Genomic DNA, 22397 nt, shown 5'->3' with positions numbered 1-22397 from the left:
TTTGCTTAGAAAATACATTCACTTTTATTATTTCATTTATTCCTCTCAACAATCCTGCAAGGCAGGCATTATTCTCAGATAAACAAACTGAAAATGAGTGATGTTAAATCAGTTATCCAACCAAGATCATCTAACTAGTAAGTTGCAAAACCCAATTTTGTCCAGCTACAAACACCTTGCTTTTGAAATAATGAAAGAACACTCTGTAAGCCCATAAGGCCTGTTTCCACCTCAGGGCCTTTGTGCCTGCTGTTCCCTCTATTGGAAACCTCTCCACCTACATATCCACATGGAAGATTCTTACTCTTTCACTTCATTTACATCCCCTCCCCAGAGAGGTTTCCCCTAACCATTTGACTTAAAATAATATCTGTGCATGCACACACACACACCCCAATTACTCTCTAAACTCCTGCTTCTCAAAGTGAGGTTCAGGGATCAGCAGCATCAGCATCAACTGGGAAGTTAGAAATGCAGAGTCTGAGGCCCCTCCCCAGACCTGCTGAATCAGAATCTGCATGTTAACAACACCCCAGGTGATCCATGTGCATTTCAAGTTTAAAAAGCACTGCTCTACAGGAGCCCTGCCCACTGGAAATGCAATGGGAGTCACAAGTGTCATTTTAAGTTTTCTACAGCCACATTAAAAAGGTTAAAAGAACGACTCGTTTGTTTGCTGTCTCCCCTACCACCCTACTAAAAGATGCCATTTCCACAAGAACAGGTCCTCCCTCTGTCTTGTTCTCCACTTTATCCCCAGTACCTAAAACAGTACTGGGCACATGGTAAACGTTATTAAGTGTTTGTTGAATGAAAGAAGGAAAAGACATTCCAGTACTTTCTGAGTGGCAGCGTGGCACAGGGAAAGAAACCAGCACTCTGAAATTGGACAGATGTGGTCAACTCAACCACTGACCAGCTGAGCAACCTTCAGCCAGTGGTTCACCCTCCGGGAGCCACCTGGAGTGTAAACCAGGAATGTTGCTGTTTAACTCACAGCCTCATCATGACACCCCAATGTGATAACATGTCTGTGAAGCACCAACCACCACAATCACAGGCATTCAATCAATGCCAGCGCCTTTCCATTGTCCTCTTTCATTCTCTCCAAATACCACATGCGAATAATGGTGCTGACCACTTTCCTCTGTGTGGCATGAGCATGACTGAAGCTGTTTTCCTGAGTTATTTTCCCCCAGCCAATGGGACCTGCCTATTAACTGCTACCACTGCAGACAACTGGAAACCGTGGAGGGTCCCTTCTCAGCACCCTGGAGCTGAGTGGCTCCCAGAGCAAAGTGGTCACGGTTACTGTTCAGTCTGTAAACCACGAGGGAGGCCACAGCTCGAGTCGTCTCTGTCACTTTGATGAGTTCTGCCGTGGCAGCCAGTTGGCCTGCCACAAGGTCCCATCCCTTAGGAGAGTTCAAGGCCTCTGCCCAGCCAGAGTGTATCGGCTCATACTGAAAGGTGTGTTCTGGCTTTACCCTTTTATTTGGGGGGTGGACAGAGGAAGGAGTGGAGGGTTTAATCTACTCCCACTTATTAATCACTGGCCTCTGTCCATCCACCAAGTGAGGCTTGCTTCTCCATAGCTTTAACACACACATCCTAATCCATCAGTCCATACTGCCCTGAAAATCCAATGCACATGTCCTCATCTCAGATGTGTCTTTGACTCACGTTAGATCAACAGCACAGAAGAAAGCAAAACCCAGATTTAGATACAGCCTGAGGGACACCAGAAATAAAACTGCTAGGGCTGCCTAGTTGGATATGAGGAAACCCCAAGCCAGCTGTGCCGAGAGCAGCCCCAATTTCTTCTCGCTCTCCCTCTTGCTGAAAACACAACCAGAACAGAAACACTAGCAGAATTAGTAGGCTATTGGGAAACACACTGAAAAGAAAAACAAAAACAAAATAAATATATGGGGGAAATCAAAGCCTTTAATTAACCTGTGGATCTCTAACCAGTTAGACAGTAGAGTAAGATTTCAGGCAGAATACGTGGTATAACCATTTAAGTAGCGATGCCACCACTGAAAAGACCCAGTTGCATCAGGGAACCAAGAGGAAGGGTTTCTGTTACTGGTTTGAATCAATGCCACTGTTTCCTTTCCTACAATAGAGTGAGGTTGTCGTCCCCTCTTCGTACATGGGAGAGAGAGGAGCCTGAAGAGGTGCAGCAAGTAAAAATCCCACAAATGTCCTCAAAGCACTGCTGTCCCTCATAAGGCTGGAGAGCGGTCCAAGGCCAGTGCCAGCCCACTCGGCTCCTGCAGGTCCAAGGGGTTTCTGGGAGTCTTCTCAACAGCCAGGTTTGGGTGGCTAATGATTACCTCTATGTTAGACAGATTCTCCTCCCGCACTTCCAATCGGCACCACTGAACATAAGGGTCTCCCACAGGCAAGTCACTGGCATAGCAGATCGAGGACACAGAGACACCGTATGGTCCTCTGAAGTGAGGATCAAGAGGATCCAGTTCTGTCCACACCTCTCCAGTGGAACAGTTCTACAGGTGGCTACCAAATACTGACACCCAATACCACAAGGCCCAAATACCACAAGTGATGGCTGAGAGTACCACCAAGCTGGAATGACATCTTCAGTAGCCATGTCACGACAGCGAGGCCAGTTCATACCTTCCTTTCCAAGCCACAGTGTAAAAACAACATGAGAAAATCTGGCGTCTTCTATCCTTTCATTCAGAAAATTCTCCAGACCCTACGATGGGACTTCCTGACACGCACTCCACCACGCACACGTCATCAACGTTATTTTAAGTCACCTGAATCAAACACCCCATCTCTATTTCCAGCTGCCACAAAGCAACACAACACATGTTGGAAAGGTCTGATCCTCAGGCCTTCCTCTCCCCCAAAGGGCATCTGACACTTCTCACAAGATACACAGCTTTAAAATTAGAACTGGAAAAGACCACAGTGACCCTCATAGGGCTGAAGCTGCCCCACAGCAGAAATCAGAACATTCCTACAACCAACAATTAAACAACCGAAACGTTCCCAAACATCCCCTTCTTTCTCTGGTTTGCTGTTGCTGCATTAATCATCCTGACACCTTTTTAATTATAATCGCAAACTCGAAGCCATGACTTGCAATGTTATAAATACTGATTTTCCAGTTCAAGCAGGCATTGACTGGTTTCTGTTTTGATAGGAAGCGGCTGTTTGAAGCCTCCTAAAATGTTGCAATTAGTTCTCTTGGTTGAAACAGACAAGACATTAACAGACACATTTGCTGTTTCCATTTAACCTGCTGGAATGTTTATGCCTAAGTGTACTTTTCTCAAGCTTTGAAAGCATAAGGGGTATTTTCTAAAGCGGAAGAAATCAATCAATACATATTATATATTCATATATAATAGATATTATATAATACATACCTATAGTAATATATATTATTATATAATACACATTTACTATATATTTCTGAAGTTAGGTTATTTCTAAAACTTTCACAGGCTGTAATTTAAACTTAGAAAGCACATCTCTTCAACAGCAAGGCAACTTGTCAGGAAACAATCCTTATTTTACCTATTGGCCTTGTGAAGATGATAATACCACTTTAGCTGACAAAGCCTGTGTTTGTCTGACAATTCCAATTAATTACTGAGACGCAACAGAGATGGGACCAGCCATCCAGATGTTTTCCAGAAAGACATAAAAAGAGGGGGGGGGGAGCAAAGGAGGTTTGCCTTTTGGGCATCTGCTCCAGTGTTTTTTAAATGTTATGGCGGGCAAGAAAGCCGGATCACTAATTTATTTTACCTGCACTTAACTTTCTACTCTCCTCTCCTTTCCCTCACCGCTGGGAGACGGTGGAAGACAAGGAAGATGAACATCTCACAAGACAGAAGCTCTAATCTGTTGCCAAGGAGGCGACGGTTAGAAAGGGCAGGGGTGCAGGATGTAAAAACTCTTAGGGCACCGACTGTCGTGCAGACCTTGATGCTCCTGATGCCAAAGCAACCCAGGGTTGCTGGAGATGGGGAACATCCTCAGTCTTTTCTAGCAAGCCAAAACTCGCCAGCATCATCTTTTTAACTGTTCCCTGATCATTTTGCTCTAACCTGAAAATACTAAAGTCGGATTCCAGAGACGCAAATACGTTTGAGGGCGATTTTGAGAGATTCCAGGAGATCTCAAAGCCCTTCAGTCAATCTAGCTATCCTGCTTCATGCCTTAGCGTCCCCAACGCAGCAGCGCTGAGCCCCACGAGAGACTGGCCTGGGAAACACCCCGTGGGCACCTGGGCTGGGGATTTCCAGGCGTGGAGCTAGGCAGCTTCAGAAAGCAGCTCCCTGGTTGAGGAACCTGAGGCAGGCAGGGCAGTGTGACACCAGCTCCCCTAGCCCTGAAATACAGTGATCCCTGGCCAGCCTCCAGCCCTCTCCACGAACCCCCGAGCAGGCCCGCCAGGGTCCGCAGAGCCCTCGTGGGGCGAAGGGCTCTCGGGGAGGTGCCTGGATGTCGAAGGGCGTGAGAAGCCGCAGCTTTCCCTCTGGGTCTTCCCCACCCATCCATCGCCTGCGCCGAGCCCAGGGTCCTACCTGTACCACTCCAGCCCCTTTTCGTAGTTCCTGTCGAAGAAGTGTGGCTCTATGCCCACGGCCCGCAGGCCCGCACGTCCGGGTGGACTCGGATCGCCTCCAGCAGCTCGCGGGTGCCTCCTTTCTTGATCCCGATGATGAGCGCCTGTGGCAGCTTCTTCTCCCCATAGTTGAGGGTGCTGAGGGCGCCGCCCCTCTCGCTGCTCCCATTCACCGCTCTCTGGCCTGCGAGCTCCTCGTGGGTGGTGCTGGACTTCTGCGCTTCCCTCTCCAGCAGCGCGCTCTGCGCCGTGATCATCTCGCCAGGGGCCACAGGGGTCCGGAGCCAGGTGTCCCGAACGAACCCGCTGCCGCTCGCCAGACCCCAGCCGTCGGCCCCGGGGGCAGGGGGCTGCTTGGAGGGCTCCGGAGGCTCCTCGCGGCTCGCGTTGTCCGGCGGCAGCGCGGAGGGCTGTGAGGGGGTGCCGAGGCGCATGGGGGGCGGCAGTAGAGAGGGTGGCGGCGGGCTCGGCGGGGGCTCGGCGGCAGTGCCGGCGGCTCCTGCAGCACCACGGGGAACTGCAGGGTGCCCGAGCCGCCCAGGAGGCTGTAGCACAGGTAGGTGACAGACAGGGACAAGGCGCAGAGAAAAAGCAGCTTGCGCGCCAGGCGGCGGCGGCGCGGCGAGAAGTAGAGGCAGAAGCGGAGGAGGTGAGGGCCACGGGGTCATCGCGGCTCCGGGCTCGCTGCGGCAGCGGTGGCGGCAGCCCCCGACGCAGCCCGGACATGGTTTCAGCCGCCGCCAGCGCCCCCGCCCGGCCCCCCCCCCCCCCACCCAGCCGCCCAGGCAGCGTGAAGCGACGCCACTGCACCCCGGCCCTGGCCGCTGTCGCGCTGCGCCGGGGAAGAGCCCGGCTGCATGATCCCCCTACCCACTCTTCCCACGGAGTCCGGGTGGCCCCCCACCACCCCCCTCAGCCTCCGGCAAGGGGACCAAGGGGGGCGCGCGGACCCACCGGCTGCACCTGCTCCGTCTGCAGCGCCCCCGCTTCCCCGGCTCCGACGCGGCTCCTGCTTCAGTCTCTGCCGCCGCCGCCGCGCCCTGTTGCAGCCCCGAGTTCCCTCCCCGCTGCTAACTTTCTGCGGGTAGAGAAAGGAGTGGATGGGAGGCGGAGGGGCCCGGGCGCGCGGTCCGCGCCGCCGAGGGAAGGGGGAGTGCGCCTCGAGCGCGCCTGCAGAGGGGGATGCAGAACAGAGGCGGCGTGCGCTAGGCCTGGGGCACCCGGCAAAGCGGAGATCGTGCCCCCCTCCCCCGCCCCGCACCACATTCATGCTGGAGAGGTTCCCCTCCCCTGGGAGCCTGGGACGCCAGTTTCTCCTTCCCTCTCCTGATACTTTCAGAGACTTAGAGCCCGACGCCTGCCGCCAGTGCCGCCCAACAGGTAGCTGGCAGCCACAAGGTGGTGAGCTCTCGCTTCCCCTTTTCTCATGGGACTCCAGGCAAACTCGGTCCATCCGTGACCCGCCCTTCTCCCTTCCTGGACATCCTCCTGCCTTTGACCCAGGAGGAATTTCTTGTCCATACCAGGATTCCCATCCCAACTTCCATCTTTCCAGCCTCCCCATCTTAGCTTGAAGCTCCTGATTGGTGGAGCTTTGACACAAACCCACAAATTTCCTTGCCCTAGAGCTTCTGCCTCTGTCCCGCCACCGGTTGGTTGACTGTGCTTTCTGCTCCAAAAGGAGAGGCTGTCTCCTCCTGGACACCCTGAACCACAGATGCACATGCGCCCTGGATTTCCCTGGACCAAAATAGGCTGAGACTATCATCGCTCTAAACACCTTATAAGCAGAGAGAAGTTGTGTTGCTGTGTTTGTGCATCGCTTCATTGAATTACAAAGTATCTTCTTTGCAGAGAGATTTCTGTCCCTCACGTCCCTCTCCTGGGGGGAATGGTAAACATCAGAAGGCTTTGGAACATTCAAAACTACACTTTGCTTCCTGTTTCCTTTTGCTCAGGGAGGTAGAGGAAACGCGAGGCTGGAATGGCAGGAACAGGCAGAGCGGTCAACTGAGGCACTCCAGCGAACTCTGCTTCCTGGGGGCAGGGGCTGGCCCTGCACGCACATGGCGCCAGTCTTTCCCAGAGGCTGGCTCCAGTGAGTCCTGTTTACCCTGCTAGCCACAGCTGGGTGCCTGGAGGGTCTGCTTTCACCTACAGGGCTGATGTGGTTGGCATCTCCGGTTTTGTTTGATCACATAACAGGGACAACAGTTGAAAGAAAATGTATATAGTGTCTAAATATTAACTAGATACCTAGTGCCAAAGAGAGAAAAAAATGTTACTCCAACAACATGAACAGAGACTTTTCCCTGAGTGAACAGAAGCTCACGGCTGCTCTCAGCTGGACGTGAGCTTCCTTCACTGCAGCTTCAGCTCAGATAAAGATTATTCCTTTAGAATATATTTTTTATGGTACACCGGAGACCTCTGAAATGCAGAGTCTGGTGTCCTGTAAATCATTTCGTGGAACTAGGGATGCTTTTTCAAACACCACGCGACTGCACTCCTGTAATGTTAATGGGAAGGGGCCAACTGGAGCTGGGAGCAGCACAGCTTGCCCATCCCTCCTTCGGCTCCAAGCCCAGCTCTGGGTGGTCGCCCAGGAGGGCCCGGTTGCAGCAAATATTGTCACTGCCGTAGTCCATCTACCTTTCAAAGCTAAGGCACCAGGATGCCCAGCACGTGGTCCAGGGGCCTCCCTACAGTCCCTGCCCGGCTCCCAGACTGCTCTATCCCTGCTCTCGGCGATCCAGATGAACTTGCTCTGTAGCTAGTTTTACTAAAGATGTGCTTTCAAATTTGGAAAGGTTTTGATGAAATGGTACTAACATTTAACCTAGAGGTGGCAAACTGGTAACAAATTAAGAGCTGAATGTGGCCAGCACAGTGATATTAAGAAGTTTAAACTGGTTGCAATGTTTTAAAATTGAGGACTTTCCCAAAAAATTTGGCTATGAGGTTTCTGCTGAAATAGTAGATCCAGCAACTTTGGGCCCCTCAGCCAGAACCGAGAGGCCCCCCTGACATGGAGCATGTGCCCTGTTCTTCACGGTGCCCCCCTAGAGTGCCCCCATTCATTTATGTTACTTGCCTGGATGCTGCTAATGAGGACACTTCCCAGTGTCCCTTCTCCCTCTTGTCCACAGATAGTCCTACTTAAATAAGAGACTCTTGAAAGAACGGAACCCCGTTGGTGAAATGTTAGGCCCCACAACTGATGGGGAAGAGGTGATTTTTGGGGGAGAGGAGCTTTGTAGATTTCTCACTTGGGCACTTACCTGTTTTGTTCTCCATCCAGGTTTTTTCTGGGAGCCAGTTCTTGAGAAACCTATAATGAAAAGTAGGAGCTATCTACATAGGGAGAACTCAGACTTCGTTCAGCAATTCCCTGGGCGTCTGGAGACTCGATAGAATACTTTTTTCTTTTTCCATTGCCAACACCCATGCCCATTCAGGCCTATGTGAGTTTTTACAATGCTGCTCCAACTGGTCTCCAGGCCTCCAGCGTGCCTCATTTCTCTTCATCGTAGAGGACAACAGTGGATCAATGTTTCTGAGGCATGGCTCCACCAGTGCCCTCTCTGATGCAGAAACCTTCCTCTCACTGCCTACCTGATAGACTCCAACTCTCTGCCTTAGCACTCAAGGGCCCCTCCGCCTTGCATGTATCCCACAGTCCTGCCAAACCGAACAGTACCCACTACCCAAAAGCACACATTGCATTCTTCTCTTTCACCTCTGCCTGATCAGATGATGGAGTAAAAACAAAGCCATCATTTGCTAGTTAAGTGACTTTCAGACAGGTCATTTCACCTCTCTGACCCTCAGTTTCTGCATATGTAAGTGATGAATAGTAAGACTCACCTCATATTGTTTTTATAAAGAATTAAATTGACTTAGCATATGCAAAAACACCTGGCTCCCTGCCTGACATGCTGCAGCCACCAATAATTATTCGGACCTAAATATTGGCTCATGCCATGCCCTGCTTCTTTTCCTATTAAAACCTTATCCTTGAAAAATAGGTGTGTACCCTTTCTTCAAAACCAGCCCAAGGTGTAAACTGAAGTTCACTTTCCTAAGCCGCTCAGTGACATTTATAACGCCAAGTCTAATGCCTTAGATCGTTTTTTTTCTAATAAGCAAAAGAAGCTAACTCTGCCTAACTTCAGTTTTCTTATTAAAGAAATTGACTAGAAGGATTTATGGTAACTCACATAACTGAAGGGAATTTTTGAGAAATTAACAAACAAAAAGCAAAAATAAGCTTTGGAAGTCACAATACAGCATAGTGTATAGTTATTATTACTACCGTTCACCAGATATTGTCGGCTCTTCTCTGGCATACAGAAGGGATGTATCTTCTTGGCCCCTTAAAGTCAGATCTGACTCTGTGACCCTTTGGCGAATGAAACTTGAGCAAAAGTGAGGTTGTCTCTTCCAGACAGAACCTTTCGCAAACAGTGGGAGTGTGTTTTTCCTGCCTGGCAGTTGTGCAAGAAGTTGGATCGAGCCTCTTTTAGCTGCCATCTACTCAATCCTCCAGACTGAGGAACGATAATACAGAGCCAGCCCCTGATGACATGGAGCATGTTCGAGAAATAAACCTTGGTTATTTTTAGTTGAGACTTGGGAGTTTGTTGTGAATACAGCACAACATGGACTGTCTGACTGATGAAAACATACATATTATCAATTTCCTCTGCTGTTGACCAAAATGACTTCAGTGAGCCAATATCAGAATTCCTTTCACAAAGGTGGATAAGTGACAGAATAGAAGTCTACACTGTCCTAGTAGTGTAGACAGATACCATGTCTTATATATAGCAAAGATATTTCCTCATTTTGTCCTTTACCTGTCAATAAAAAAGTATATCTATAGAAATCTGGAGGTAAAGCTCCAGACAAAACCAACATGGTGACAATGAGGAACATTACATACTTGTAAAAGGAGCAACGGATGAGAAAATAATAATAATGGCTGGGAACTTATAGAACCTTGCATTGAAAGGGATCTCATATGGAACTTAGGAAATATTATAGCTGAAAGCACTACATGACAAAATCTGGTGGATGGAATTAAACAATACTTAGAAGAAACATATCTTCAATATACTTATCTAAAAAGAAAAATTAGAAACCAACGAGCTACTTGTTCAAGAAGCTAGACAAAGAGCAAGACAGTAAAGTGAGGAAGAAAGGAAATGATAAAGAGAAATGCCAAACCTTTGTTCCTATTTATTTGCTCTTTATTTATTGCTATGGACTGAATTCTGTCTCCCCACAGTTCATATAATGGAAGCCCTGACGCCCCTTGTGACCATGTCCAGACACAAGGTCTTTAGGAAGTAATTATGGTGAAAATGAAGTCATAATGGTGGAACCTAAATCAGATAGGACTGTGGCCTCATCAGAAGTTGAAGAGATCTCTCTTTCTGTTTCTTCACACACATACACACACCCCGCCATCTGAGGACTCAGTGAGAAGGGGACCTTATGCAAGCTGAGGAGACAGCCCTCGCCAGAACCTGACCATGCTGGCATCCTGCTCTCAGGCTTCCAGCCCCCCAGAATTGTGAGAAAATAAATTTCTGTTGTTTAAGTCACCCATGCTATGGCATTTTGTTATGGGAACCCAAGCTAAGACGCTTATCTTTCACAGTTTGTTCCTAGGTTCTGGTACCAATTCCAACGTGTGTAGGGTTGGGGGTCGGGGGAGTCCCCCACACCAACAAGCAATTCTTGGGACACCAGCTGGGTGTCCTGCAATTCAACTCGATTCTGACATTATGTACCCAGACACAGCATCACATCCCACAGGTTAAGGGTTCAGCCCCACAAGACTGCCCCACTGCAGGTGCCAACAGCAAGTCTAGGTTGTCGCCTATGCTTCTGAGCAACTGGCTGTCAGTAGGAGGTTCTCAAGACTCTCTACTCCGGTTCGACTAATTTGCTAGGGTGGCTCACAGAACTCAGAGAAACCTCTTACTTACTAGATTACTTGTTTATTAGAAAAGGATATGACTCGGGAATAGCTCGATGGAACAGACGCATAGGGCAAGACATGGGGAAAGGGCACTGAGCTTCCACGCCCTCTCCAGGTAACCACTCTCCCAGAACCACCACTCTCCCAGAACCTCCACATGGTCACCAACTGGGACGCTCTTGGAAATCTGTCCTTTTGGGTTTTTATGCATAAGCCGTTTATTTATTCTCTTACCCTCGGCTGCTGTTTTTCCTTCCCCATTTATAGCCCAAAGCCAATCAAAGAAGGACATGTGCAGTGTGATGCTGTTCCTGTACATTTTTTAAGTGCATAACAATGTAAGAATTTGTTAACGGAGACATACACATGTATGTCTTGACTATGCATAAAAATGTAATCTTCTGTTAATGGAGCCATGCACATGGATATTCTTGGAATCATAAAGAATGTAATTAATTTTAGGATATTGATACCTATGATGAGGGAGGGAGGAGAACGGGATGGAAATGTGAATTTTAGGTGTGACGGCAACATTTTGTTTCTTAAAAACAGAGATATCGTTGTGGGCTGAATCATGTCCCTGAAAATTCACATGTTGAAGTCCTAACTCCAGGACCTCAAAATAGGGCTGTATTTGGAGAGAGGGCCTCTAAAGAGGTAATTAAGGTCAAGTGAGGTCACATGGGTAGGCTCCAATCCAATGTGACTGATAGTCACGTAAGAAGAGAAGATTAGAACTCAGACACACACAGAGGGAAGACCGTGTGAGGACACAGGGAGAAGCGGCTGGGGAGAGAGGCCTCAGAAGAGACTAAACCGGCCAACGCCTTGATCTTGAACTTCGGCCTCCAGAACCGTGAGAAAATAAATTTCTATTGTTTAAGCCACCCTACGTGTGGCATTTTGTCATGGCAGCCCCAGCAAATGAATGCAACATCGGAAGCAAATAGGGCAGAATTGAACGTCTGTTCTTTCTGGGTATTGGGGCCGGAGATAGAGGTCATACTATGTACTCTTCTGCATATTTGAAATATTTCCATAATAGTTAAGAAAATAACAAGCACATCCCGAAAAAGAATAACCAGAGAGTAGAAATTTATGTGTGATTACCTTACAGGCCAAGGTGGGTTTCGCGTTGGGCAGGTGGTTCTCTTCCACAGGGTGTGTCAGTCACCCATGAATTCCCGTCTCTTGGCTCCGCCATTCCTGACGCCTGTATCATTGTCTGCAACCAATCTGCACAAGGAGAAAGAAGGAACACGGAGAAGACACACCTGCTTTCAAAAGTTCCAACCTGGAAATGGCACACAGCACTTCCACTCCCATTGCATTGGCTGAAACATAGTCACACGCCACACCTCACTGCAAGTTGCTGGGTGACTGCCTTCCTGGGCACCCAGGACAAGGATGTGGACAAACAGCCAGTAGTCCCACCCACAATGTCATCAGGTTGACCCTGGTCTTCATGCTGCTGCTCAGTCCACAGCGTGTCTGCCAGGCCTATGGTTAGGGTTTAGATATTTTACAAAGGCGCGGGGTTGGGGGTCATGGTTTGGGACTTCAAAGAGGAGGAAGCCAATTCACAAGGAGACAGAAAACCAAATGTTTGCTGGGCCATCTCTAAACAAATGAGAGAGAACTTGTGTAAAATGGGCCCGGCTAGGTACCTTCTTCTCTACCACATCTGGAGTTCCCTACGTTGAAAGCTCCTTCCTGGAACAGGCCTTCTGTCTTAAATTCTTTTAGGCAGGTAGGGGTGAGGCCAAAGTTTCTTTCATATATAAATTTATAGAACTAAATAAATGAATTTAAATATAGATACAATGGATTATATATTCTATTATATAGCAATATTAATATATACTATATATACATATATATATATATATATATATATATATATATATATAATCTCCTTGGTTCTCCAGAGAACCCTGACGAATACAGGAGGAGTTAATATTCTTTTATCGATGGCATTTACATTTAATCATTTGAAATTCTTAGTTATGACATTGTTATGGCTTGTAAGGAAGTGTCCTTTTCAGTGTTTCATTTAGAGGCCTCAAGATACCAATTTTAAAAAGTTTCCCATTTTATTTGCTTGGTTTGATAGGCTTTTTCCAATTGAGTGCACAGATAAACCAATTTAGGAATTTCAAAGGAGCCCCATTTAGGCCAGTGAAGCCTTAAATCACCCTGAGTAATCTGAGCCCAGTGGGACAAAAATCTACATGTAGAAGGTCTGTATTCTTTAAAGACAAAACCAGCAGGAGTCCCAGAGTGGGGCTGTTCTTTGGTGGTCCTCTTAGAAAATGGATTTCTCATTTGTATGAACTTACCAAAGGATCAAAGGCCCAAAAAAGGAGTGAAAGAAACAGAAGTTTCTAACAAAGCTGACAACGGAAGGATGGCCAGAACCAGTATCAAAGGACGCCTACAGAAAGAGTCTGGACCTCTACCAAAAATGCGAGGTCCAGGCCCAGGAGGACTTACCACCAGGAACCAGAGCCACCAGGAGGAGACGACAGAGCACAAAAGATTCTTTGCAGGCACCTTGCTTGTGTCTGTGAAGTGGCACCAGAATTGAAGGTCAGTAGCTAGGGATCCCACTTCTGTCACCATGTAAAGTCAGCAAATAAGAGGCATAAACTGCAAAAGAACCAAAAAGTTTATTTGGGGTCTCAAGAATTGCAATTCAGGAGATGTAGATTCGAGTAGAAGCTCAAATGTGCTCCTAGGAAGACAAAGGAGGCAGGGGTAGATAAAAGGAAAGGACACAGGCTTACAGAGGTCTACAGTGAACAGTTACTGACTGGTTCTGGCATGGGGTGAGCTGACTTGCCAGAACATAGTTGGTCCTAGGCAGACTGTCCCTTCTTGGAATGAGGAAACACTTCAAGATGTGACCTCTGCTGTCAGGTAAAGCTCAAAAGTTCAGTTAACATCTGGTGGTGGATGTGGTGTACAAGCATAAGCCCCACTTCCTTAATGGCCTCCCAGCTCCATTTTAGAAGCCTTGAAAATGGTACTCCATTTTGTCATTGTCATCCACCACAGTCACGCACCACGTAACAATATTAACGATGTTTCGGTCACTGATGGACCACATATATGACAGTGGTCCCATACGGGTAGCACCACATAGCCTAGGTGTGTAGTAGGCTCTACCACTTAGGTTTGTGTAAGTACACTGTGTGATGTTCACACAACAGTGAAAGTGCCTAATGATGCATTTCTCTAAACATTTCCCTTTCATTAAGTGAGGTACGCCTGTACTGATTTTAGTCTTGTGAGTGTTGAATAATGAATTACTCATTTCAATTATTTGAGTCAGCCCCACTGGCTGAAGATGGTAAAGGCTGACTGAAGCAAAAAACTAAAATTTGTTATTCAACATTCACAAAACCAAATGAGTACAGAAGAACTTTGAGTTCTATATCAGGGTTCATGTAAGGCAAAAACATTCTAAAGGAAAGATGGATTTGAGGACATATATGATTCTGAGTGTAAATGTCTGGGTACAAGCAAAAATTCCAGGGAGCATTTCAGACTTTCGAGGCAGTGGAATTGGTGAAACCAAAGTCAAGCTCTCCAAACAGTAAAGGGGGCCCAGGTAATATCTGGAGTACAGGTGGAACAGGCAGAAAATTTCATTAATGTAATTGTATGATTTCATGAACGGACAGAGTTGGAAAATAGGATGGCAGGGTAGGGCAGAGGGACCTGGAGGGCCCAGGATGGATGGAGAGATCAGCTGGGCTGGTGGGAGGAAGGGGCCATGGGCACACCCTCTTCATGTCCCCTCCCCCACCCTCTGAAACCCTTTGTGACTCTTCAGTGCTCTGTGATGCAGGCCTGGGATTATAGGCAAGTGCGGACACTCTCAGAGCTCAGTTGCCTCAGGCAGCCTTGCGATTCAGAAAATGGAGTTCAGTCAATGGAATGTTCTCTCATTTCTGAATAGCCATATGGAGTTGTTTTTGAGCATCTGCTCAACATTCTTAGATAGTGACTATAACCTCACCATCGTGTGTGGGTTGTGGTTGCTTCTTCTGTTCCTGTGCTTCCTGGTGGGGATTCCATCTTTACCAACCTTCTGGAAAACCAAAATCTACCAAAAGGTAAGGATCCCTGGGCAAGCCACCAACAGGGATTTTTTATTGTTGTTTCCATTTCTAGTCCCACATTTTTAAATGAGTTGGTCCAGAGAGACTCCTAAGATGGCAAGTCTGAATAGACGATAGAACATCATCCTTCTAGGGGAATAGGCCAGGCAGGACTAGGGGTTCAGCTGGGACTGTTTCCCATTTAAAACTCACAGACCATCTGGGTATGGTGGAGGATTCCCGGATAAAATCCCATCAGTGATTTCACGGCCCTGCATTAGGTTATTTAGAGAGTTTGGGATCTGTGTAGGAGAACACTGTTCCCAACACTGGATCACGAGTCACATTCCCATGACGGGCGTCATTCGACCAAACCATCCTTTGTATTGGGCAGATCAGGAGAGCAGGGCTGAGCCTCTGAGCAGACACTGGAGTGTGAGCTCTGTCCCAGGATACAGGGGCCTATCTGAGGAAGCACAGATGTGACTGGGGGCCTCAGAGTCTATGCCCGCCTTGAGCAGAGGACTTCTGACTGAGAAGATCAAGTGTGGACTCTAGCCAAAAATCCTCCTTCGAGGTTTTCAAAGAAGGAGAAATTGAAAGTATCTTATCACCTTTAGAAATTCAGAAAGGGAAAGAACACAAAGTGCTAGTAATAAAAATAGAGAGTGACATTAATCTTGGATGAATATCTGAGTTTCCTAGAGAGAGGAGCAAGCCAACTAAGTCCTCGCTCCTCATTCTTTTCTTTTTGTTCTCAGCGTCAGGGCAGAGCCAAGAGGAGAAGAAAAGGTGGAACATCAAGTGGTAAGGTTCCACCTATCCCACCTGAGCTCTCCAAGGGTGACCCTTCCTGTCCTCTCCATGAGGTCCCAGGTCCATGGTCTCTGAGGATGTCAGTCGCTAGATAGAGTCCCTCTCAGAAAATAGAGGCCTCAGAGGAAAGGCTCATGGGAAGGTAGTCAGAACCCGAGACATTTCTCAGATTCCTGCTCTGCCCAGCTCTGGGCATGAAGCAGTGATGGGCCTGGACAATGGGTGTTGCCCAGTGGGTTGCCGTGGGAGACGCCAAGAGTCAGAACTTCTGTGTCCTGACCTTGTGAAACTACGTTGACTTCCTGGATGATCAGACTCCTCTTTGAGGTAACCATTGACCTATGTTCCTCACATGGTGGTTTTGAACATCCCATGGGATAATGTATGTGACAGTACTTTATAAATGAAGCAACAAACACATGTGAACCTTATTAATATTATCATTGACCGTTTGACCACATCTACTGATTCTTGGGGCTTTCAGAGTTAATATCCCGTTAATATCCCAAGGGTCTCCCATAAAGGGACTCCCGTGTAACACCTATGCTTCTACCTTTATTACATGTAATTCACTCTTCTGGTTTCCCAGGTTGGAGAAACTACCAGAGGGAAACAGAGGAGAAAAGGAGGCTAATTTCTATTCTGAAAAGGTGACTAGTCTTTTCTTTCCTGATCCCTCTTTGACATGTTCTCTGCAATTCCAGGGATTCAGTACAGCCTGCAGTAGTCATGGGAGGGGTTTGCCATAGGAACGGGTATGTGAATGAAGGCCTTGGGGTGAGGGCTGCTGAGTGTATGGTGAAGTCATAGATGTGGGGCATTGTGAAGGGGCAGCAGGCTTCAGGTGGCCCCTCCCCTGACAGGCCAGCAGGTCCTCCTTTCCTTGTTCTGGTCCTGGCTACAGTTTTCTACTTCCTGTCTCCCGCAGGCCCCTAGGCCGGCCTCTCGATACCACCCGCATTCGTCAACTATTATGCCCAGACCCCTCCTGTGAGGTGTGTAATAGCACAACTGCTGAGATCAATCGGCTGCTGTTCCTGGAGGACCTGGAAGATGATACTGCCTCTGTGTCCTCTATGGCTTCCACAGCTTCTGGGACTGAGTCATCATTCACTCTGTCCTCTGCCTTCTCAGAAGTCCCTCCAGGAGACCTAACACCATCCCCTCCACCTGACCCTTCCCCACCGCCCCCCTCCGTTCTCTCACCTAACCCAATGACACCCTTAGCTGACTTTCTTTCACCCTCACCACCGGGTCACTCTATGCCACCAGAGCCTATTCCTCCCTTGGAGTCCAAATTCCCAGCAGACCATTCCCCACCCCAACCCCTTGCCCTTCCCCCTCTCCCACCACATGACACCCAGGCAACGGGTCCTATTCTCCAACCAGAGGCCACTCTGTCTCTGAATACGATCTTCTCTCTTGACCGCACCCTTTCCCAAGATATTAACCCCTTACCAGATTTGTCCCAGATAATGAATCCCAATGACTCACTGGCTTGTCATCACGCACCACCAAGCCTGTCTGTCTCACCACCGACAGACCACCCTTTAACTGTGACTCAATCTAAATCGGTTTCCATCTTATTGAAGTCTGTTCCAGAGAACTCATCTCCAGATAGCCCTGGTGGGTTGTCCACTTATGTCCCAACAATCAGAGGCACTGACCATTCAAGCCTGTCAATTTCAGAATTATCCTGGTGGCAAGCTTGTGCCAAAGACTTGTTCTTAGCACCTTCCACCTTGGCACCACGTGATTTTAATCGAGAGTTTCTTGCCCTCCATTCTCCAGAGTCCTCTCTGGAGAGACACCCTACAGCTAACCTTATAGAGCCTGGTAACCTCTCATTTCTCAGCCCTCATGTCCTGGCACTCCTGGAGAGACAAGTCCGAAAGAGGAGTGATTTCCTGATGTGGAAGGAAAAGGAGAAGGAGAAGGGCTCTTTTCCAAAAAAACTTAGGCCAGGCCACCAACTAACTCCTTCGGGGAAAATGTCAGAGTCAAATGCTGATGAGTGTGACTCAGCATTCTCCCTTCCTTTCTGGAGCAGTGCAGGCAAACCAAAGGAGCTGCACATGCATGAGCAGCCCCCATATCCTAAAATCTTGGAGGACCATTTACAGGAAAAATGTATGCAGCTCTTCTGGGGTCTCCCATCTCTGCACAGCGAGTCCTTGCCCTCTGCTATCCGTGACTCACGTGACTGCACCACAATCTTCCTTTTCAATACCATCTCAAATGCCTCCATGGGCCAAGAATCCCCAGTACCTCTCCATCGCCCACCTCCATCCTTGCCTGAGATCCAGCCCCAACCCTTGCCTCAAACCCTGCCCCAATCCCAGCCCCTACCTCTCACTCAGGTCAAGTCCCAGGCCCACCTTAAATCCCCACTCCCAATCCTACCATCTGGTCCTCTACCCCAGATAAGGATCTGTGGAGTGTGTTACCATAGACCCCCGGATGAATCAGAGTCTCTCACCTCATCTGAAATTCAACAACTGGAATGGAAAGTGTTGCAGAAGCAACAGGAAAGTTTGTGGGGTTCCCCCTCTGTAGTCCAAAGATCTCAGGAAGAATTTTGTTCTTCAGCTCCCAACTTTCCTTACCATCAGGCCTCCCAGGCCCATGCCTCCATCTCCACCCTTCCCGTAGAGTTTCCTCTCAGTGATGAGCTGAGGAAGAAACTGGAACATCACCTTCGAAAGAGGCTCATCCAACACCGGTGGGGCCTGCCCCGCAGGATCTGTGAGTGTCTGTCACTGATGATGCCTCCAAGAGATTTCTCAGAGATAGCTAAGTCAGAAAGCAATCGTGGACTCTCACGGATCTCGGTGAACAAAGATCTAAATGTTGGATTGAGCCAATCCAAAAGCTTCCATGAGAGGGGTTCAGAACTGCTTCAGGTAGAGAAGGAGATGGGGAAGGATCAGGGGCATAGCCCAGAGAACGGCCCAAAAGCTCATCTGTTGAGTGACCCAGAGAGCTCTTCAGATAAGGATCTGGCATATGACTCTGAGAAAGACCTAAATAGTCACATGGCAAGTCTGTCAGGGAAAGCTTCAAGGGCCTTGGAGGAAAGTCTAGATCAGAAACAACTTGAAAATGTCCTGAAAGCACATTTGAGCAAGAAGTTTGAGGAAATCAGTGAGGCTCGGCTCCCTGGGACGGTGCACAGTTCATGGCATGCTAGCAAGCAGACATTGCTGCTTTCTGACAAATCCCGCACCCAAATAACTCAGAGGAGTTTGCCACCTTCAGTGGGTGGGGACTCCTCCCTGAATACCTTCCAGGAGCTTTGCTTCATTGATTCCAGTGCACAACAGATGATGGAAACCCATATTAAAAGTTTCCGTATGAGGATGGAGTGGGGCCTGCCCTGCAGGGTCCTTGAATCCATACAGGCGTTTAAATTGGAAGATGCTGCATCCCAGTCCTTGCCCTATTTCTACTGGCCCCCCTCAAATAACCCAACTTTGGAAGTCGACTCCAAATCCGAGGGCTTCGAGCCCCATAGAGGAAGCTCTAAATCTGTTCTTCAAGAAAAAGCAGAAACAACAAATTCAGCCCTGGTCCTGGATCGTCTTTGCCCTGCTACATCACCTATGGGCAGGGAAGGACAAGGGGTGCCGAGACAATCACCCTCTGGTATCAACCAAGAGATTGCAGAGGTTGTTCAGAGGAGTAAGGGTGCCAGGCAGACTCATCTGCCTGTCACATGTGGCATCACAGGCAAAACGAGTCAGAAATTTACTCAGCTAGGCAACAGATGCCCCCCAGAGCTGCCTGCAAGGCAAGCTGGTGCCAAACCTGAGACAAAAGATGAGAGAGTGAGTTCCAGTGATAGAAGAGAAGGGCGACAGGACAAAAAGATGAAGTCGGAACCCTTTTCCATGTACAACACGGCCAGGGACATATTCAGGGCCAAGGAGCTCAATGCTCTGCAGTCAAAAACTGGTAGTGTGTTGACAACCAGCAAGCCAGGAAGCTCCCAAATGATACGTGAGAATCACAGTAAAATAGAAATTACTGGGACCATTGAAAGCCCTGCACCAAAAAGACAAGTTCCCCAAGACCCAAAGTCATCGGATCTTAAGGAACATCTGTTTGGGGAATTAAAGTCAAAACTAGAGAAGAGGAATCAGAGCCAGGTCCAAGGCCAACACACTGACAGGGCCCCTGCCTCAGAGAGCTTGACTTACAAGGCCTCACTGACTCATGCCCACGGTGTCTCCAGTGGGGACATGGGAGCTTCCCAGGTGCTGCGTGTCCATCTGGAGGACAGTGGGATCAGCAGGCAGCAGCGGCAAGAGCCTTGGGTCCCTACGAAAGACCTAAAGAGGTCCGAGGATAAGAAATTCCCACCAGCTACAATGAGACTGAGCCCTCCGGGCCCCAACAAAGAAGAGCTTGGTGGAGGGGATGCAGGGTTGGGGACATCCCAACCTACAAGAAAGAGTTTCCCTACTCAGATCACAGCATCAGAGGAGACGCTTGGGAGCAAGTCTTCCCAGACCTCATCACAGAAGGCACAGCCTCCTCCTGAAAGTCTGTTCCGAAAAAAGATGAACCACATTTTTCAATGGCTTCGTCCTGGGACAAAAGGCAAAAAGCAAGAACATCCCCCGGAAAAGGGCCGCCCCATATCATCTGCACAGAGCAGAGGCCTGGTTAAAGAGAGAGCTGCCGTTACTGGGACCACCACGGCTCAGAAGACCAGGACGGTCCCTGGGAAGTTCCCAGTGGAGAAACTGGGGCAGCGGTGTGCAACAGAGGTCACCCGCCCTCAAGAGCCCCTTCCTTCCCTGAGGAAGTTTGTGAAAACTGAGCAGAAGGCAGAAGAGCAGGCCCAGGCAGAGCCCGTCCAGGGGCATCCTTCCAACTACAGGGCTCCCTCCTGTAAAGTGCCAAAGGCCAAGTCCTGCCACCAAGAAGTTGTCTTTGCTGGCCAGAATTATCCTACATGTTCTAGACGGATCAGAGACCACAACAGACACCCTCAGAAAGTCGTGGCGCTTAAAGATCAGCTATTGGATCAGAAGCGTCCCTTATCTGTGCCCCGCAGGGAGCATGTGCCCCATCCAAGCTCCACCTGCAGGCGTCAAGCCGGCCCAGGGGCCTCCAGCTGTTCTCACCACTGCTAAAGGCACTATGTTTAGGGATCCGTCTCTATGTCAACAGAAAACGCTTTTCCAGCGTTTCGAGAGCGGAAAATTTCCCACCACAAAATAATTCCTTCTCGTGGAGAATATTAATTCTCCCCAATAAATGATTCTCTAATAATAGTGATGTCTTTTCTGTGTCCTGTGTTGGGGGCATGGGTTTCAGGTAACTCAGGGCTTGTGCTTAGGGAAAAGGAGGAGTGAGTTCAGCTCTTACTGATTGCTTCCTCTGGCTTCTGAAAGGTCACCAGTGCTCTGCAGCTCTTGTTGACAAAGAGATATCACGTGCCCCCAAAAGCCCATTTCCTCCCTGATGAAGTTTGAGGAGGTGGGCTCTGCCTCCTGCCTCTTCGCTTAGCCTTAACGAAAGTGTAGAGCAGCCCACACCTTCCGCTCACTGAATGTTTTACATCCTTCAGAGAGTAGGGAAGACAGGTGTTCTCTATCCGAAGAGGGTCAAGAATAGGTATGCAATTCATAAAACAACAATGAAGAAAAAACAGTGGCTTCATCATGATTTAGAGGTCAGTGACCAGAGGACCCCACAGGGGGTGAACCCTGAATGGGATTTGGGGGTGGGGGAGGGTATTGCTGCAGTGGATCCTGGGCTGGTGGGGGAGGGGCTAGGAACAGCACAGACACTCCTTAAGAATCTGTCATGTGAGTCATATTAATGTGTTAGGGAAGAATACTTTAAACTTTACACTGAGGTTTCCCTACTGGAAAGGCACCTGGGGGAAGTGGTTCCCCTCTGTAGGTATTTCTTCAGACTGCCCAATGACATTTTGTTGCAGAGCAAAAGCATCACTCAGCTGCCAGTAGTAACAATGTTGACCAAGTAGCCACCTACCTCCCAGGATAAAATAAAGCTGAGAGTAAGGAAAAGATGACTTGGAGTAAGCCAGGAGGAAAGAAAAAATGAAGAGGGGAAAGAAGGACCTTGCTGGTAGAACAAAGCTTTATGCCACATCATCATCCATATGGTGACCCTGTCCTGTTCCCCCCGCCCCCTCCTCAATCTGATCCAGGCATCACCACCTTGAGGCTGATCCAGGCACTGCACAGCACACTGATGCCTTATTCCAAAAAGGCACTGGGCTGTTCTTTGAATACTAAACACTATCTGCAGGGAGGTCATCAGGCATGGCATCCCCCTCTTTGGGAAGGTGATCTTGCTGCCTTCCGTCCATCTATGCTTAACAGGAATATACAAGATCTTGCCCTTAATGTGTACAGTTCACCTATCAGGATGGAAGTGCCGCCTCTGATATTCACGGCCTCGGTGGAGCCATGGTTGGTCTCCCCCAGAACACCTGCAGCTCATGAACCAGAGGTGAGTCCCAGACTATGCACCAGGTTACAGATATATGGGGGTCTCACCATGGACTGCACACATACCCACCCTTACAATAGGGGTTTGGAGGAAAGGCAACTCCACTTAGACAGACTGGGACTCAAAAATTGGCTGAGTGTCAACTGGGGCAAAATTCAAAAAGCATTATGATGGTGAGCGTGAAATACATTAAGTTGTAGATGTCTAAGTAAAATAAAGATGGTTACAAGGGTGGAAAAATAAAATACCAATTTTGTTTTCTAAAAACAACATGATTTGAAAAATGGAAGGGAGGAGAAAAAGGGAAAAATAGAATAAAATGATTGTTCTGTAAGTAATAAGAGGGGGTCAAGACATAGGTGACAAACGAAATAAGACTCCA

The 22397-nt window shown here is 48.4% G+C and overlaps 1 protein-coding gene and 1 long non-coding RNA gene across 48 annotated transcripts in view; one reads left to right on the top strand and one right to left on the bottom strand.

Moving 5' to 3' along the window:
• LOC138917083 (uncharacterized) overlaps positions 1 to 22397 on the bottom strand; it is a 102743-nt gene that overhangs the window by 46584 nt on the left and 33762 nt on the right. For 18 of the 47 annotated variants that reach the window (XR_011424538.1, XR_011424533.1, XR_011424548.1 and 15 more), the window contains 5 exons: positions 13095 to 13250; positions 11712 to 11837; positions 7894 to 7943; positions 5567 to 5690; positions 4572 to 5157 (listed from right to left, as the gene is read on the bottom strand). Coding sequence is in view for 16 of the 47 variants with exons in the window: in XM_070231568.1 (XP_070087669.1) it covers positions 4572 to 5157; positions 5567 to 5690; positions 6393 to 6440 (758 nt within the window). In the remaining 31 variants the exon portion in view is untranslated. Of the gene's footprint in view, positions 1 to 4571; positions 5691 to 6392; positions 6592 to 7741; positions 7771 to 7893; positions 7944 to 11711; positions 11838 to 13094; positions 13251 to 22397 lie in introns of those variants that run through there. The other 29 variants (XM_070231568.1, XM_070231569.1, XM_070231566.1 and 26 more) reach the window with 8 other exon arrangements.
• On the top strand, positions 14040 to 20805 carry LOC138917084 (uncharacterized). Its single transcript, XR_011424563.1, has 4 exons — positions 14040 to 14722; positions 15469 to 15514; positions 16113 to 16173; positions 16452 to 20805. It is a non-coding gene; the product is annotated as an uncharacterized lncRNA (long non-coding RNA).

Source organism: Equus caballus, chromosome 13 (assembly GCF_041296265.1).
Source record: "Equus caballus isolate H_3958 breed thoroughbred chromosome 13, TB-T2T, whole genome shotgun sequence".
Classification (NCBI taxonomy): Eukaryota; Metazoa; Chordata; class Mammalia; order Perissodactyla; family Equidae; genus Equus; species Equus caballus.
The sequence above is the reverse complement of the archived record's forward strand: the minus strand, read 5'-3'. Positions and strand labels throughout refer to the sequence as shown.